This window comes from Ceratosolen solmsi, unplaced genomic scaffold (assembly GCF_000503995.2).
Source record: "Ceratosolen solmsi marchali unplaced genomic scaffold, CerSol_1.0 scaffold2, whole genome shotgun sequence".
Taxonomy (NCBI): domain Eukaryota; kingdom Metazoa; phylum Arthropoda; class Insecta; order Hymenoptera; family Agaonidae; genus Ceratosolen; species Ceratosolen solmsi.
Window position 1 is genome coordinate 6589749 of NW_011948422.1, and position 19044 is coordinate 6608792.

The window sequence follows — 19044 nt, forward strand, 5'->3', positions numbered from 1 at the left end:
GCGTCTACGTACGTCCACGCGTACGAACTTGGTCCAGGAGTGAGTGAGTAAGAGAGAGAGTAGGAGAGAGAGAGAGAGAGAGAGAGAGACAGAGAAAGGGAAAGGACTGATTCGCGCGCGCGGGGTACGCGTACGTTCTGTATGTGTGTGTGCGCGCGCGCGCGTGTTTATGTGTGCCGTGAGCGCGTCGCACTCGCGCAAAAAAGATAGAGAAACGCGCGCGAGAGAGCGTTGATGCCGCTGCCGCCACTGCCGCTGCCGCTTTCCAGCCGGAGTTTTCCGCCAGCAGCGAGCAAAGACGACGGTGACGACGACGACGACGACGGGCATTAGCAGCGACAACAGCTTGTCACCGTCGCCGAGTGGGCCCGTGCGCGCGCGTGTGCTTGTGCGTTGTGCGTGTGTGTGCGCGAAAGCAAGAGGAAGCCACGAGTACGACGCGACGACAACGACAACGACAACAACGACGACAACGACGACAACGACTACAACGACGACGACGACGACGCCAAGAATAACGACGACGCGGACGTCGACGACGAGGACGACGACGAGGTCCCCGCTGTGACCACGCACCGCCGCCACGAGCATGGCGTCCGACGAGGAGGTCGACGAGAGTTTTGCGGGTGAGTAACCAATGATTCCTCTATCCGGCTGTTCATGGTCCTTTTCTAGATATGGACACATCTCCTTGGCTATGAATTGGAAGGTCGGTGCTCGGGTTTGGACTCGGTAGGCACGCCGAGCGCTTTAACCTCAAAACACGACTCGGCGAGGGCGCGCGCGCGCTCTCTCTCCCGGGATTTCCTAACCTTACATTTGCTTGCCTCTTGTGTCAGTGGCCTGTTGTAGCCGCGCTTTTCTGACACGCGCAATCTCGCATCGTCTTTTTTATCGGGCGTACTTTCGGCATTAATTATTATGTCGTGAAACATTTGCATTTGGTTGACTCGCGAACCGGATTACGACGAATTCAAGTTCTCCACAACGTTTTTCTCTCTCCGTACATTCTCTTTTTCTCTCCCTCCCACCCTTGCTGCTCCTCTCATTCGTTTGCTTCCTTGCTATCATTGAGCCTTAGAGTTTTTCTCTCTTTCTTTTTACCGCTTTACCTTGGCACTTGTCTCGGTGAGCGCTCGTTGGGCCTCTTTCTTTGTTTCTCTGACGCGAGGGTGATCAACAATTTTTGCCATTTTCCTCTATTATTCCTATCATTATCATCATCATAATCATCATTAATTTTTTTGACATTAAAATTATTCCGCTCATTATTGTTACCATTATTATTATTATTATTATTATTATTGTTAACGTTATTGCTGTTGCCATTGCCGTTGAGGTTGACGTTGCCGTTGCCGTTGCCGTTGCCGTTGCTGGTGTTGCCGTTGTTGCTATTAATATCATTGTTATTAACGACTGTTAATATTATTCTTGGTATTATTATTTATGATGACTAATGGAAATTGCGTAGCATGATAAGGCGAGCAGGGGCGAGCATTCGAAAACACGACTTTGACGTTCGAATTACCGCGATCCTGTAATACGAGATCCAAATTAAAAAGATTGGATCGTTCAGGGCCCATGGGCATGAGTGGTAACGCAAGAGCCGCATTGGATGTGCGTAACCTTGCAATCTCAATACGCATCCCCATTGTAAACACATCGGTAGTAGCGCAGCCAGGGAGGAGAGGTCCGGTGTCATTAATCGGGGATCGTTCTCCAAGCGATAGCGCGTACCCTGGGACCTGGTTACCGAACAAGGCGATCGAGTCTCGCGAGGCGGAGACTCATCTCCTCGGCTCCTCGTTCCGCTCCCTAGACGCGCCGGGATACGTATAGCCGAAAGCCCCGCCACCACCGCAAAGAGAAACAAGCACTTCGGCCCTTTGAAAGAAAATGGCTGCCATAATCGCGTGGCTGTACACAACACGGTTGTGCGCACACAGAGCCACAAGCTCCACCGGCTCAAAGGTCGCGTACGCACACACGCAGCATTGAAAATCGCCCATGAGCTCCCGTCGTGCGTATACGTACGTATATGCATACACATGCGCGCATATATATATATATATATAAATGTATATAAAAATATAAATATATATATATATATATATATATATATATATATTTATATATCTGTATATGTATTTATATGTGTTTGCGTGCGCCTCGTCCCAAAGCGGAGCCGATCGCCGCTCCGATATTAATGTCCGCGCGACCATTCGCTCAAACCTACGCGTCCCTTTCTCTCTCTCTCTCTCTCTCTATCCCTCTCTCCCTCTCTCTCTCTCTCTCTCTCTCTCTCTCTCTCTCTCTCTCTCTCTCTCTCGAGGTTCTACAAGGTAAACATTCGATCAGTGTGGATACCATTCAAAAATAGGGAAACAGGGATCTGGCCAGCTGAATGCCTTCATACCCTTTCTGGCCTAGTCGGCTTTTCAATGCCTATTGCAACGAGTTATTTTTCCTCCCTCTCCCTCCACTGAATCGTAATATTCAGCGCCTTCAGCTGGGATACCCGTTGCGTTGTGCCTGTGTGTGCACGTACCATGGGAGCGATGAGACAAAGACATTTTATTTTGCACATATGCGCGCACGCATATATTCTCAGTCTTCTCCCTCTCGTCCTGTTTTTTTTCGTTTCCTTCGGTTGTTGCTGACTAATATAACATTGCGCCGGCACACAACGTACGGCAAGATGGTATCGTGTACCGAAGCTTTATATTTTCCTTCCTTCACTTCTTTTCTAATTATTCGTTACGCGCCATACTTTAAGACTCGGGATTGGATTTAAATCTAATATACTTTCAATTTAAACTATAAGTGTGGCGGTATATGTATTTGATAATTTATAGTTTTGGTCTCGTTATTTGTCAGCTTTATTATTCGGTAAGTTTCATTATCGCAATGTACTCATACAGATGGAACATTTGCTACGATTAGATTGTATTATGGATATATTTTGTTAATTTAGGTTTTGCTTGGTATCGATGCAATCCTTTATTGTATAAAAATTAAAGTACAATTTGTAGCATTTCCTATACCATTTTCTATCTTAGTAAAGGAACGAAGTAGGAATTACTAGAATTGCATGGAGCGCATCATACTTGTGGTACTTTGAGTTTAATGAAACTCTAAGATGTTCCATCACAGTAAGCTATGAAATGAGTCATTTTTCTTCGTGATTACAGTCGCGTAATCTGGTGGGATGAGATATTTTTGTACTTTTGTATACGCTAATTAAACATAAATCACTCTTATTGAATAATTGCTTATTGAATCCAGTTTTATAATAAAAGTCGGGAGTCATCGTAGATCGATAGTTTTTCTAATTATATTACATATTATTTTAAATAGCGTAAATCATGTAAAATATTTTATGAAAATCTTTTAATTTTGCAATTTTATGAACAAGCCTAGCATTCAACCTAAAATTGATATATTTGTATTTCATTATTACTTTAGCTATATTATCAATTTACATATCTTTTCAATTTTTTTTTTTTTTTTAATGATAGTTGTAACAAATTGAATTAATTAAAGAAAAAGTATCAAAAGCTAAATTTTGTATTACCGTAGAATTTTACGAAAAGTAAAATTGACATTTTGTGACGAAACCTTATGAAATTTTATTATCTACTATCCTTACTTCAGGAAATAAGTTTTAAATTTTGAGATTTATTACTAAATTATACAAATTGAAATGTAGAAATAGTGTATATGTGTCGTCTTTCTTACTCCTACTTCAGGTTATTTTATATTTTAACATCACTAATAATATCCTTGAAGCTAAATAAAATAACTATTATATACAATACGGAATATGTATGTTGTTCGATGCAAGCTAACTGATTTTCAGATTTCTATTAAAATAAATAAATAAATAAACATATATATATATATATATATATATATTTATTATACGAAATCTAACCATAAGCCATATATTATTTACTTAATACAATTTCATAAATTAAATTTTATCATATTTTGTGTATAATAGTCTTAATAGTCTACTTAAAACAAAGTTATTAGTATAATAAAAATTTTCATATTGATTCGTAATATAAAAAGACTTAAATATATATCTACATGTGTGCGCGCGCGTATTAAAAATGCATTTTATACATAGTTAATACTAATTCTGAATTTAATATTCATATGTTTAAAATTCACTGAGTATTTATTTATTACATTTTCGAAATGATTATTCTGTAGTAATTTTATGGAATACGTTTCTATTGGACATAATTTATCGATTAATCACATAAATATTCAATTCTTTTTGTAATTTAAAATATAATTTAAGTAAAATTTCTCACAGTATTTAAAAAACTTTCATTCCTATAGTTGCAATGAATATAGTTGTGTATGTAAAAATTTAATTAAAAACTTTTTTCTATGCAATTTTTTTATATCGCGTGTTTTACAAATTATTTTAATTAACATTTTATTTTTAGAAATATGCTTTTAACGTGTTCATTGCGGCATATTCTTTAGTTCGAATATCACATTTTTACATTATTTCTTTGTTTTAAGTAGTAAATATATAAACGAAGAGATTCTATTATTTGCTATTTTATCCAAATAGCCAGCAAATATCGTAGATCCTACACATTGTAGAATGTTCTCTGTGGTGATTACATGGATTTATTTAAAATAAATATAATTTTCAATTTCATGTAATACTTAAATTATTGTCATACTACCTTATATTAGAAATGAATAATTTCATCAATTGATAAATAAAACACAAAACTCATTTTTCATTGGAGTGCACAGTTTTATTTGCTTGTATTATATGTAACCGGCAGAGCTAAAATGTTATTATCTTTTAAATAAATTGGAAAATGATTTTTCTAATACAATTAATTTTCTTATTAAATTATTTTTAAGTTTAAAAGGCTATGTATATAAAATGTTTCTTATAAGTAGTGTTGAAATTATGACTTTTTATGAATATATAATGTACTGTTCAAGCCGTTTGACGTGTTTGGTACTGTAAAAAATGTTAACGATTCACTTTGAAGCAACAATTTGTCAATATTTATAGCGCTAATCAATCTCTTATAAATAAATAATATAATCGTAATATTAAAAAAGCGAATTTTAGTGGCACATATGAAATTGTCCTAATATATACTTTCCTTTTGTAATAGCTTAGCTGCTAATGCAGAATGTTATTTTATAAGATGATTAAGCATATTTCTTGAGTTACTTTAAAACTTGTATCATAAAAATATATTTTAAACACTTTTCCAAAAATATAAATGTTCTTTAAAATACGTATTGCATTTTGTATTAAAGTACGTGTAATTTTAATATGTAAAAAAAAATATATATATAAACGTATGCCAAACGCGATAAATATGTAAATTAAGCCATTAAATGTACTAATTTTTTTTATTTATTGTAAACGGTATTATATATAGAGATAAGAATTTTTAGTTTATATAAATACATTATGCTTAATTCTACATTAAAATGGCAATTTTAATCGAGTATTTCTTTAGTATTTCATTTGCTGATTACTTTTCAAACGCTAACTACTAATATTTTGATAACAATTTTTTTTTTTTTTACCTATTTAAAGATATTTTATTATTAAATTATGTAGATGTTATTCCTCTCGTATATTATTGTAACATATTGGATAAAGCATCCGTTCATACGAATAACGACTTGCACAGAATTTAACGAGAGAATAAATAAATTTTGAATGCCTTCATTTTGCATTTACATATTTAAATGAAATCGATGGTTACGGAATGAGAAGTTATTGAGATTGTGCAAAAAATATAACAGTCAAATTATGATTTTCAAATTATAAATGCTGTTAATAATTACACAGATAATTGCTATGCGAAACGAGTAATATTTAAAATTCATTTTATTTTTATTGTTAGTTATTAATTTATCAATTGGCTGTCAATTAATTAAATAATAAATAATTGCCGAAGAGTTTTATTGCGGAAATTAAATCAATACTCCGTTAATAAGTATAGATAATTCAGAAGAAATTTTAGTGAGCTGAATAAAATATATAATATGGTCTCTATGGCAACCATTAATCGATACGGCAGCTCTTTATTATGAGTACGTTATGAGTAGGAATAAAATTAAGAGCCCCGGTTATTATATTTGCCGGGCGTATTTAGTGGGGAAAAAAAAAGAAAAAAAAAGAAGAAAAAAATCATCACGCAAAAGCGACGGGATTAAATAGGCATTTTTGCAATCAGGAATCGATAAATTGATTTTCATTTTTTTCTTTGACGCCCGACATTTCTACAAGCCATTGGAATTACAAATGAAGTAGAGAATAATTTTGAATGCCAAGAGAATGGTATACATTTTCCGTGGGGCACCCTCCATCAGCTACCTAGAAAATACGTCCCTTTGCACGGGAGAGCTGCTCGATCATGTGACCATCGAGTTTTTATCCATTAAACGAAAATGTTGATCGACTCGCGGCAATTATATAAAATAATTAGACGATAATTGGTTCTTTTATGGGATTGATTTTCTAGCAGTGCGAGGCGCGGAGAGAAAATAATTTATATAAATCTCATAGTTCTGAATATTTTTTCGGGCAACACCTCATCTACTTATACATTATCTGTACTAGTACTCTGTTCTCCCACCACAGTTCTATCGCGCTTCTCTCTCATCTTTCTCGTACTCCTTTTGCTCCCCGTCCCTCTCACCCGGCCCCTCGTCCTCATCCTCATTGCTGCCGCCGCCGCAGCCGCCGTCGACGTCGCCGTCGCCGCCACCACTGCTGTTACTGTTGCTGTTGCTGGTGCTACTACTACTGCTGCTGCTGCTGTTGCTGTTGCTGCTGCTGCTGCTGCTGCTGCTGTTGCTGTTGTTGCTGCTGCGAAACGTTCCGTCTCTCTCCATCGTTCCCCCTGGGAGAGCGACAGACGCCGAAAGCCAAAGTGCCGTAGCACGGATGTGTTGTACATCGTACGCAGTAACGGTTTCCTCATTTTTCCGTCCCTTTTCTTTACTATTCAGCTACAATACAAATTCCATGAAATTTAGTAGCGCATCTCCTTGTATCTCCTATGGTGTCCCCCTCCCTCCCCCTCTATTTATTCGCGCTCGGTTTATCTAGGTGCGAAGGCGAACGGCGATTTGGGGTCAGGTTTTGCGTGCTTTTAAAGTAATCTTTGGTTTATCCAAAGGGTTGAAATTTTCTTTTTACTCCCTCTTATGCTCCTTCCTTTTCTCCTCGCCTCGAGAGATCGATATTCTCTCATTTGCTTAGCGGTCTACCGTTGAGAGGACGTGAACAATTTTTTCAGACTCTCCCACGCACACCTACAAAATGATTTTTCTTATATTGTTCTGTGAGAATTTCTTTCAAAATTTTCGTCGAATTATTATTACTACTCATTTATTAAAACAATGAATTACTTGCAATTGGTTTGTTAAATTCGGAAATTTTCGTATACAAATCATTTGCGGAAAATTGTGGAGAAAAAATCCTTTGCCAACAACGTATATATTGTAGCTTTTCATTTTAATTTTCCCTGTGAGACAACTTAAATATTTGAAACAATGTTTCATAATATGTCATTTATTTTAAAATTACCATGTCAAAATGCGACGCTACAAATTAGATAATTTCCATCTAAATATTTAATTTATTCTATATTATTAGTAATTATTATTACCAATATAGTATTTCAATAATTAAGCGATTATTTAAAGTTACTTGCTTAAATTAATTAATTATATACATTTAAATGAAAGTAAATACATTATATTTCCTATTGCGTAAGTTGAGATGATTGCAAGAAGTATTTAAAAAATTTGTAGATCAAAATTGTTCATGTATTATCTTTAATTAAGCATCTTTTGAAGAATATGGCAACGTCACTGATAAGACTCAACAGAATCGTTCATTTTTCCGTTATTTTAGCTCGTTACCACTTGCTGTTATAATTTATTACAGTTATCATCATCATCATCATCATAATCATCATCATCATCATCATCATCATCATTATTATTATTATTATTTCAACATCATTATATTATAGCATTATTGTTGTATTATATGTGGATAAGTGCTTATAAAATATCTTGTTGTATTTTAGGAGAAGATGAAATAGAAGAGACTGGCAATCAAGTATCCAGTGCCGGGCAACAAGTTGAAGGGTCGTCAGATGCCGAAGAGTCTCAACGACTAGTAAGTTTATTTATTTGAATAATGTTCGTTGAAATTAATTCGAAGGAAAGGTAGTTAATAAAAAAAAAATATTGTTGATGAAGGAGGAGGATGACGATTATGAGCCTGAGGAGCGCAAGAAGAAGAAGGGAAAGAAGCGGAAAGCACGAAGTGAAGACAAAAAGGGCAAGAAAAAAAAGAAAAAGAAAAAGTCTGACTCCGGCGATGTAAGTAAATTTATCGGTATTAAAGATTTAAGTATTATAAGCAAACAAATTCGAATTCTTATATATTGCTTGTGGAGAATAATTTTATGGTGCAATTAAAAAAAAAAATTAACAATAAATGCATCGATATATAAAATTTTCTATAACATATGCTTTACAAATCGTATCCTCTCCACTTGTACAATATATTATACCGACCTACAGGAAAGCGACTTTGGCGGCGGAGTTGTCGCAGGCGGTATGGCCGGTGAAAACGCCGACATCGCTGGCGAAGATAGCGATTACGCGAGTAATCGCAAGAGTCGCAAGTCTTCGTCGAGGAAGTCGTCGAGCCACTCAACACCGGCGCCAACGACGCAGGGCCAGCAGGAACCGGCTACCGGAATGCCCACGATAGAAGAAGTCTGCAGCACTTTTGGTCTCACGGACGTCGCTATCGAGTACACGGATGCCGACTTTCAAAATTTAACGACTTACAAGCTGTTTCAGCAGCACGTTAGGCCTTTATTAGCTAAGGAGAATCCCAAGGTGAATATTCCGCATGTAGATTCACAAAATCTGTTTGTCGGTCTTCCACCGACACGTCTCATTGGACATTTATTAGGCAGATACAATTTGCTTTAAAAATTTTTTTAATATCAATAATGATGATGCTTATATCGATTTATTATTTTTCTAATAAGAATTATTATTCTAATTTGAAGTCTGTAATGTTGAGCGTATTTTCGTATTTTAGATGTCTTATATGATTTGTAGCCGTAAAATATCATTGAAAAATTAAAAAAACCATTAGTATTATCCGTTGTTTTTCTTTCTTTCTTTCTTTCTTTCTTTCATTCTTTCTTTCATTCTTTCTTTCTTCTCTTTCATTCCTTTTTTCTTCTTCTTTTCTTCTTCATTTTTCTTCATAAGATAAGAGCTTTAAAATTAATTTGATAACAGAGATTAATATTGAGATTCGTGATTATAATAGTGGTTCTCCGCTTTTGTGACAGGTACCTATGTCGAAATTGATGATGTTAGTAGCAGCAAAGTGGAGAGATTTCTCCGAGTTAAATCCTCACACACAGCCGGAAATCGATGTTTCTTCTCAGTCTATTGACGATGAAAATAGAAACGCCAGATCGAATCGAAGCACCAATGTGCAAGACGAGGACGAGGAAGAAGATGATGAAGATAGCGATCGAAAGAAAAAGTCTCGGGGTTCAAGGACAAAGAAGGGCAAGAAGACGTCAAAAGTACCAACTTTAAAGATTAAGTTGGGAAAGCGCAAGCGGGGTAGTTCGGTAAGCTTAATAAATAATTTCAATACAACGTCCAATTTTAGTGAAAATAATAGCAATAAACAAATTAATATACCATACGCGGAAATAGTTTAATTCTACATTGTATAAACAGTATTATACTCTATAATGATAAAATATATATATTTGTAAATTATAATTTGTATCACTTTTAATATTTTATTTTAATGTCTCATGCGTAGACTCGCCAACAAATACTAATCTTAAAATTTGACAGAGGAAAATAAAAAATTTAATATAAATCGTTTTTCTCGCCTGTTATTCCATTTTTTTTTTTTTTTTTTTTTTGCTTGTAGTTTTTACGTAACTTAATGAAAGAGTTAAAGCGAATAACTCGATTGGAAACTAGTTATCCAACTAAGCGTATTAATAACAAATTTTATTAACTTTTAGGACGAGGAGGTTGAAGGAAGCGGACCAGGTTCAGACAGGGATTCAGATATGGAGTTTGAGCAGATGCTGGCTGATGCTGAAGATTTGCCACCAACGGAGAACAATACAAAGACGGAGGAGGCGAGCACCGAGACACCAGCTGCACCGCCTGTACGCAGGAAGGCAAAGACCAAAATCGGTAACAAAACAAAGAAGAAAAAGAAGACGAAGACTACATCTAAATTTCCGGATGGAGAGGTAAACAAATGCACTTATCTAGAGGAGATTATGAAAATGGGGTTTTATAAAGCATAAAATGTGTCCGTATTTTTACAAGCTAACACGACATTTTTTCTTTAATTGTTCGATTACTTTACTTATTATGGATTTTAATGATGTATTATCGAATTAAATACAAATTTTATGTTAATATTGTTGTCAATTTATAATAAAAATCACTTAAAAGTGATAAAATAATATCTTTTGGAAGTTAATAAATGTTTCTATCATATTGCAATTATAAATAAGAAATTATTTTAGATAACGTTTTTTAATAAAGTAAATACAATAAAAATCTTATTGTATATATGTAAATATATATGTATTTATAGTAATTGTGGATATGTATTACTGAGATAGCAATACGCAAATACGTCATTTTCTTGATTACTAATTCTAATAGCATTTATCAATTGGACACATTAAATTCTTAATAAAAAAAAAAAATAGCGAAATCGACAAAGACTCATTATTTATGCTCATACGAAATATACCCTGAAAATGTTTAGCAAATTATTAAATGTGCTTTATCAAATACAAATATTAATTATACCGAGTTACAATTAGTCAAAGGTATTAGAATCTTTAAATGTACCTAATTTTGTTTTATAATAAAGATTTTCGATTTCACAAATCATTCCAATAAACTTATTTCTTTTCATGTTTGCCAAGACTGATCATCAAGATTACTGTGAAGTATGTCAACAAGGTGGAGAGATTATTTTATGTGATACCTGTCCACGAGCTTATCATTTGGTTTGCTTGGAACCTGAATTGGAAGAAACACCAGAAGGAAAATGGAGTTGCCCGCATTGCGAAAACGAAGGTATATCCTTTGATAGATGTCTTCTCATGCAATAAAACTTTTAAACTATGACATGTTTACCCTTTATTTATGGCTATTAAATATACGCGTTAGAAATACTATTAAATATAAATATACCCGTTTTTATTTAATAATTTAATTAATTGTTTTAATTATTTGACTTATACGTTCATATTGAAATGTTTCGTAATATGCCAGGTAAAGTCACAAATGTCTCTTATTTTCATAAGTCGAATCATTCATTAATGATGCTTTTTTACAATTCCAATCAAAGCCAATTATTGGCAAATATTGGAAAGTATCGAGCGAAGCGAAACTTGAAATTTGAAATTTGGAAATTTGGCAATTCGTAGGTGCGGCGGAGGACGACGATGAGCACATGGAATTCTGTAGGGTATGCAAAGACGGTGGTGAACTGCTTTGCTGCGACAGCTGCACGAGCGCTTACCACACCCATTGCCTGAATCCGCCGCTCTCGGAGATCCCGGACGGCGATTGGAAGTGCCCGCGCTGTTCGTGCCCGCCGCTTTTCGGCAAGGTCGCCAAGATCCTTACCTGGCGCTGGAAGGAGGTCGTCGAGCCACCGACGGACGAGCCGTCGACGAGCAAGGCCTCGGCCAAGCCACGCAAGATACGTGAATTTTTCGTCAAGTGGGTCGACAGATCGTACTGGTACTGCGATTGGGTGACGGAGCTTCAGCTCGACGTATTCCATCCCCTAATGTACAGAAACTATTCGCGCAAATACGACATGGACGAGCCGCCGAAGCTCGAGGAGCCTCTCGACGAAAGCGACTCCCGGGTCAAGCGGCTCAAGGATGTCGATAAGGACAATGTGTTGACGCGCGACGAGTACAATCTCGAGGAGCGCTTTTATCGGTTCGGTGTCAGACCCGAGTGGCTGGTCGTTCATCGTGTCATTAATCACCGGCTCCAGCGGGACGGACGCGCCCTTTACCTGGTCAAGTGGCGCGAGCTCGGCTACGACATGGCCACTTGGGAGGACGAGAACGCCGACATACCCGGCCTCAAGCAATCGATCGAATACTATCTCGATCTAAGGGCGGCCAACTGTGCTGACGGGCCTACGAGCTCGAGAAAGGGTAAGAAGGGTAAGGGCAAAAAGTCCAAGACGAAGGAAATTATTGACGACGAGGAGCGAGCGCCAAGGAGGTATACCCCACCTCCTGAAAAGCCAACCACCGATCTCAAGAAGAAGTACGAGAGGCAGCCTGAGTACCTTGACATCACCGGCATGCAGTTGCATCATTATCAACTAGAGGTCAGCACTTTACTTTCTATCGGCATCATCTCGTGCGCTTTATTCAAGGACGGCTTATTTTGCCGAAATATCGATAATTTCAAATGCCTTTACGTGCTTTGCCGTTACAATTACAAACGCTGGTGCTTCGCAATATGTGTTTGCTCCGCACGACTGTTTCCCCCTTAGTTTTCTCGCTTATTTGTCGCATAACATGCATTATTGAAAAAGATAATGTAGCGATTTATCATGGCTATTTTTTAAGGCAACTTTTATCAAATTTAATTCTAAATTTCTTTTTTTTTTTTATAATAATTCATATTGCAATAATAATCAATAGGGTTTGAACTGGCTGCGGTATTCGTGGGGACAAGGCATTGATACAATCTTGGCCGACGAGATGGGTCTCGGAAAAACTATCCAGACCATCACATTTCTATATTCACTTTATAAAGAAGGCCACTGCAAAGGTCCATTTTTGGTGTCCGTGCCACTTTCGACCATCATTAATTGGGAAAGAGAATTCGAAACGTGGGCGCCAGATTTTTATTGCGTTACATATGTTGGTGAGTAGGGGTGGCTTACTTTACATTACAACAATATACTTTATTAAGACAATAATTTATACTTCAATTTATATATTATTGTGGTGTGAAGTTTTTTTTCTCTTAGCGTTTACGTTTTTGTTTGCTTTCAGGTGACAAGGACAGTCGTATGGTAATTCGCGAGAACGAGTTGTCTTTCGAGGAAGGTGCTGTTCGGGGCGGTCGAGCCTCTAAAATTCGCTCGTCACAAATCAAGTTTAACGTGTTACTTACGAGTTACGAATTAATATCGATCGATTCGGCCTGTCTGGGCTCGATCGATTGGGCTGTTCTCGTCGTTGATGAGGCTCATCGTCTCAAGTCCAATCAGTCCAAGTTTTTCAGACTCTTAGCTTCTTATAATATTGCATATAAATTGCTTCTCACGGGTACACCGTTACAAAATAACCTCGAGGAACTTTTCCATTTGTTGAACTTTTTGTGTCGCGACAAGTTCAATGATCTTTCGGCGTTTCAAAATGAATTCGCCGACATCTCGAAGGAGGAACAGGTGAAGAAACTCCACGAGATGTTGGGACCTCATATGTTGCGACGTTTGAAAGCAGATGTACTAAAGGTACATTACCTTTTTTTTTTTTGGTTCCCGAATTTTGTAACATTTCGATATTACTATTTTAAATAATAATTGAACAATCGAATTACTTCTTACTTAAATTAATTTTAAAGTAATTGAAATTTTCTAAGTTGTCTAAATACAAAAATACCGAATTTGTAAATAAGCCGAGTGATCTTAGATTGTTTTTTTTTTGTTTTTGTTTGTTTTTTTTTATTATTTTATAACAATTTAAATTTGTGATGTGATAAATGGAATAAACTAAAGTATAATACTTTTAATTTTTTTTTAACAGAATATGCCTAGTAAATCTGAATTCATTGTACGAGTTGAACTGTCGCCTATGCAGAAAAAGTACTACAAATACATTTTGACGCGAAACTTCGAAGCGCTGAATCCGAAAGGCGGCGGTCAGCAGGTTTCGCTTCTCAACATAATGATGGATTTAAAGAAGTGCTGTAATCATCCGTACCTGTTTCCCGCGGCGTCACAGGAAGCGCCAACCGGACCCAATGGCAATTACGAGACCTCGGCCCTCATCAAGGCCGCTGGTAAGCTCGTTCTGCTCAGCAAAATGTTGAAGAAACTACGCGACGATGGCCACCGAGTTTTGATCTTTTCACAAATGACAAAGATGTTGGACTTGCTTGAAGATTATTTGGAGGGAGAAGGATATAAATATGAAAGAATCGATGGTAATATCACGGGAACCCAAAGACAGGAGGCTATAGACAGATTTAATGCTCCCGGCGCTCAGCAATTTGTCTTTCTGCTTTCCACCAGAGCAGGCGGCTTAGGTACCAATATCTTGCATTTATTCTATAATGATTTTAATATCAATATTCACGGCAGCGATTAATGATATATCATCATACATTTCAAAATTATCCATTATGATAGTGCTGTGAAATTTTAACTTTGTCGGATGGAATTGTAACAGTTGTTTTAATACCATTGTTGAAGGCATTCCTTGCTCGTCAAAACTTCTAGAAAAGCATTTTAATACTGTATTTGTTAGCGATTAATCTCTCGACGTGACGATTCGATTCTTCTTGGCAGGTATCAATTTGGCAACAGCCGACACTGTGATAATCTATGACTCCGACTGGAATCCGCACAATGACATTCAGGCCTTCAGTCGTGCCCATCGTATCGGCCAAGCCAACAAGGTGATGATCTATCGCTTCGTGACACGTAACTCCGTGGAGGAACGCGTGACCCAAGTGGCCAAGCGCAAGATGATGCTCACCCACTTAGTCGTGCGGCCTGGCATGGGCGGTAAGGGTGCCAACTTCAGCAAGCAAGAGCTCGACGACATCCTGCGATTCGGTACTGAGGAGCTGTTTAAAGAGGAGGAGGGCAAGGAGGACGAGGCCATTCATTACGATGACAAGGCCGTGGCCGAGCTTCTCGACAGGAGCAAGGAGGGTATCGAGCAGAAGGAGAATTGGGCTAATGAGTACCTGAGCTCCTTCAAGGTCGCCTCTTACGTCACAAAGGAGGGCGAGACCGAAGAGGAGGCCGACACAGAGATCATAAAGCAGGAGGCCGAGAATACCGATCCAGCTTACTGGATCAAATTACTTCGACATCATTATGAGCAGCAGCAGGAGGACATTGCAAGGACCTTGGGCAAGGGCAAGCGCGTCAGGAAGCAGGTAAGCAGATATGTGCGTTACACATGTTTCTATTTCAAAAGTAGATTATTTTAGCTAACATTGATGTGTTGTACATCTTGAGCGACAAATTGCATTGTCAACTCTTTACAAATTTTCATACGTTCTTTAAGTTATTTTTGATGTTCGCGTTCTGTACCGAAAGAGTATGAAATATTTCAATGCTGTAAAAATGCAATTTTTCGTGAGAAACAAAAAACTTACGATCTAGTAGTGAAAATTGCTCCTTGACTACCATCGCGACACAAGCGTACGATTTAAGATTTTAATAAAAAAAACTTTCATTTATTGAGATAATTTTCATTTTTCGAGCTTTATATTAACATTTTCTTCAAATTAATTTGATTACGTGAAATTATTAAAATAAAATTATAATATATTATTGTACGTTACTGATAAAACTTAGTATTTTAATTATTGAAACTAGTAGCGACAGTTTCACGGAAAAATTTTCACTTTAATAATTACTTTAATAATGTGAGTCGACATATTCAGTGCTATAGTGAAATTAAAATACTTTTGCCAAGATCTTGAATATTTATTAATAGTTGGATATAATGAATTTTTGCATGTGACGAGTAGTTTTTAGAATAATTTTTCAAATTTAATCAATTGCGTATAGGACAAAGTAAATTGCAATTAGCAATAATATCTAAAATCATTTGAACTTTTGAACTCGTTATCAATATTATTTATATAGCGCTAAATATGTTTTAAAAAGCTTATCATTAAACTTAATTTAGATATATATCCTTATGCGTGTTAACGTTAATCGTATCCAAAGACGCATTTTTTATCTGCATAAATCATTTATAATATATATATATATATATAAATTTTAAACGCGTAAAAATTGGTACTTTAGCTGCTTTTAAAATTGCTATATGTGTATGCATAGGTGAAATGAAAGTTTCTGGACTTTAAAAAGTTTAAAAGCTTTGCGTTTATTAATCGAGTCACTCTAGTGTGAAAATGGAGGTTCATACTTCAGGCTTAGCTGTTAATTGTAGTGATTTATAACTTGTTCTCTAGCACAACTGTTATTCCCTTATTTTTATCCGTACTCTTGTAAGTAAAAATTTTTTGCTCTCATTAATTCGTGAATTTTCAAATGACAAGTACTGAAGTTTACTTTTCATTCATATAGTGAACAGTTGATTCATACCGAACTGCAATTCGTGGTGAATTGAGGCAAAATGCCAAACGGTTTCCCGATTTTTATCTTCGAGTGAGCTTGTATTTTTCAATTTCTGGATTAGCTTTTTCAACAATAATATTATTTACCCTTCTATCGATACTTCAATATTTTTAGTATAATGAAGCATCAAAATACAGCGATTATTTAAAATAATAGTAATTATCTTGTTATATTTTCTATTTTGCACTTCATAGTTTTTACGCTTTCTTCGTCTTCGAAATGACTAATAAATAATGGGGTAAAATTGATTTTCAATTAATATTTAATTTACGTAGTTGTATCGATTTTTAAATGAAAAAATCCAATTCCATTGTGATATTCGATTTTTTTCCGTATTTTTAGTAACTAATTCATCTACCGATATAAATAACTGTCATTTATCAACGACATTTAAAAAAATAGCTGAAAAATTATCAGGAATATTTTTAAAACGTATAGTTGTGGAACCGAAGTATCTTGATGAACTAATTATCGTTATCATTACAATATGGACCAGAATAATTCATTACGCTTATTAAATATTATATATATATACGTTAACTGCAAGAGGATTGAAAATTTATAGCATAAACCATTATCATTACTTATATACTTTTTATTTAATTTTTTACAGTATACATTATGAAATATAATTTAAATCTAAATAATAAAAATAAATAGTTGAACATATTTATTTTAATAATATTTTTAAAGTAATAAACGCGTTAAGTAATGTCGAATTACTTCTCTCATACGAAGTTATTATTCATTTAAGGAATTAGGCCGCTTTGAAGCCTAAATAATGTCGCTTACCTTAAGAAATCTTTAGAAAAAAAGCGATTTCACTTTTTAAAATCGTATAAAATAATATTTTTAATTCTTTTTTTTTTTTTTTTTTTTTTTTTTTTTTTTTTTTTTTTTTTTTTTTTTTTTTTTTTTTAAATAACACAGTATTATGATGAATATCGCAAAGGATATAGAGTAACAGATATCTTTATTTTTATGCTTCGTGGCACAAAACAATAACATTTAATATATAAAAAAAAAAAATTATACTATTTAAAACAAGTGTATTAGTATGATACGCGAAAATATTAAAAAAAATACAATATTCGTTCAAAAAGAGGGCGTAGAAGGGGGGGGGGGTGTTTAAAAAATTTGTTATTGCCAACAATTCACAGCTTATAAAAGGTTCGATAATAAAAACCAGTTTCAATGAATTAATTAATTATAAGTATACGACGAATTACAAACTTAATTTTTTAATATACTATCAAACGTTTAATAGGAATCGATAAAATTATTTAAATTTTACTTCTGACTGTTCTGGATTTAAGAATATAGTTTGAAAAAATGTGTATTTTAAAATTACAATATTTAGACGTTTCGAATTCTCGATACTTGGAATTACAAACTCGAATGATTATAAAAGTTTGATTACTTAATTTATAACTATTCGTCGACTCATGGAATAAAATATAAAATCCAATTTTTCAAAAAATTCAAAGTGGCCTAATATTAATTAATCCAAATAAGGTATTTGTAAAAAGTTAAATAAATTATATATATATATATATATATACATTTATAATCGTACAATTTAAGGGAAGAAGATATACGTACTTGAAAATTGTAGTAAACTAGATTTACGTTTTAGAACAATCGTTTTTAAAATAATAATAATATAATTCGTTAACTAATGTACGCCTCTACAATGGTTGATGCTCAAAAGTAATTTATACACTTAACTGCTCAAAGTTATTCAAGTCAATGGAATGCAAGATATATTAAAAATACTAAGCTTTACCTATGGTAATAAATATTTCATCCACATTCATCAGCACTTGCGTAAGATTTAATTATATGCCACCGAAATTATGGCATTATTTTAATATTAATTTCTGATTGCAGACGAAAATGTATATTCGCAGAAAAGCGATTTCACTGCGGAGAATACTTCGTCACAGGAGCGCTAGCGTATTCCTAGAGCAATTCATAATTTGTTGGGAACAAACCGATAATGTCATTCGTTATCGGACTACGCGTCGAATGCTCATATTTCTCATAAAGAAGTCATAAACACGTATTCCTTTTGACCCTCATATTGTGAAAATTGTATTAATATTACAAAATTAGTATCTTCATCCCTTAAAAGTTGTGAGATGGAGAACGTGAAGTTAAAGCGCCTCGAAAGCGACTGTTAATGTGCTCTCTCGTCTGGCCAATTTGCAGGTGAACTATAACGACGGGGGCGTGACGGGCGACCAAGGCACCCGCGACGACCAGCCATGGCAGGACAACATGTCCGACTACAACAGCGATTTCAGCGCGCCAAGCGACGACGACAAGGAGGACGACGATTTCGACGAGAAGGGCGAGGGCGATCTACTCTCGCGGCGCAGCAGACGAAGACTCGAGCGCCGCGACGAGAAGGATAGGCCCCTGCCGCCTCTCCTTGCCCGCGTCAACGGCAACATCGAGGTTCTTGGCTTCAATGCCAGGCAGCGTAAGGCATTCCTCAATGCGATCATGCGATACGGAATGCCACCCCAGGACGCCTTTAACTCCCAATGGCTTGTGCGCGATTT

The 19044-nt window shown here is 35.6% G+C and overlaps 1 protein-coding gene across 1 annotated transcript in view; it reads left to right on the forward strand.

Moving 5' to 3' along the window:
- Positions 1-488: 488 nt before the first annotated feature.
- The window catches only part of Mi-2 (chromodomain-helicase-DNA-binding protein Mi-2 homolog), a 22085-nt gene continuing 3529 nt past the window's right edge, over positions 489-19044 (forward strand). Inside the window, exons 1-13 of the mRNA XM_011499260.1 lie at positions 489-626; positions 8106-8197; positions 8281-8403; positions 8608-8931; positions 9399-9689; positions 10101-10337; positions 11031-11184; positions 11538-12466; positions 12786-13011; positions 13143-13606; positions 13899-14400; positions 14663-15261; positions 18689-19044. Of these exons, the coding sequence (XP_011497562.1) occupies positions 590-626; positions 8106-8197; positions 8281-8403; positions 8608-8931; positions 9399-9689; positions 10101-10337; positions 11031-11184; positions 11538-12466; positions 12786-13011; positions 13143-13606; positions 13899-14400; positions 14663-15261; positions 18689-19044 (4334 nt within the window). The 5' untranslated portion in view covers positions 489-589. The remainder of the gene's footprint in view (positions 627-8105; positions 8198-8280; positions 8404-8607; positions 8932-9398; positions 9690-10100; positions 10338-11030; positions 11185-11537; positions 12467-12785; positions 13012-13142; positions 13607-13898; positions 14401-14662; positions 15262-18688) is intronic.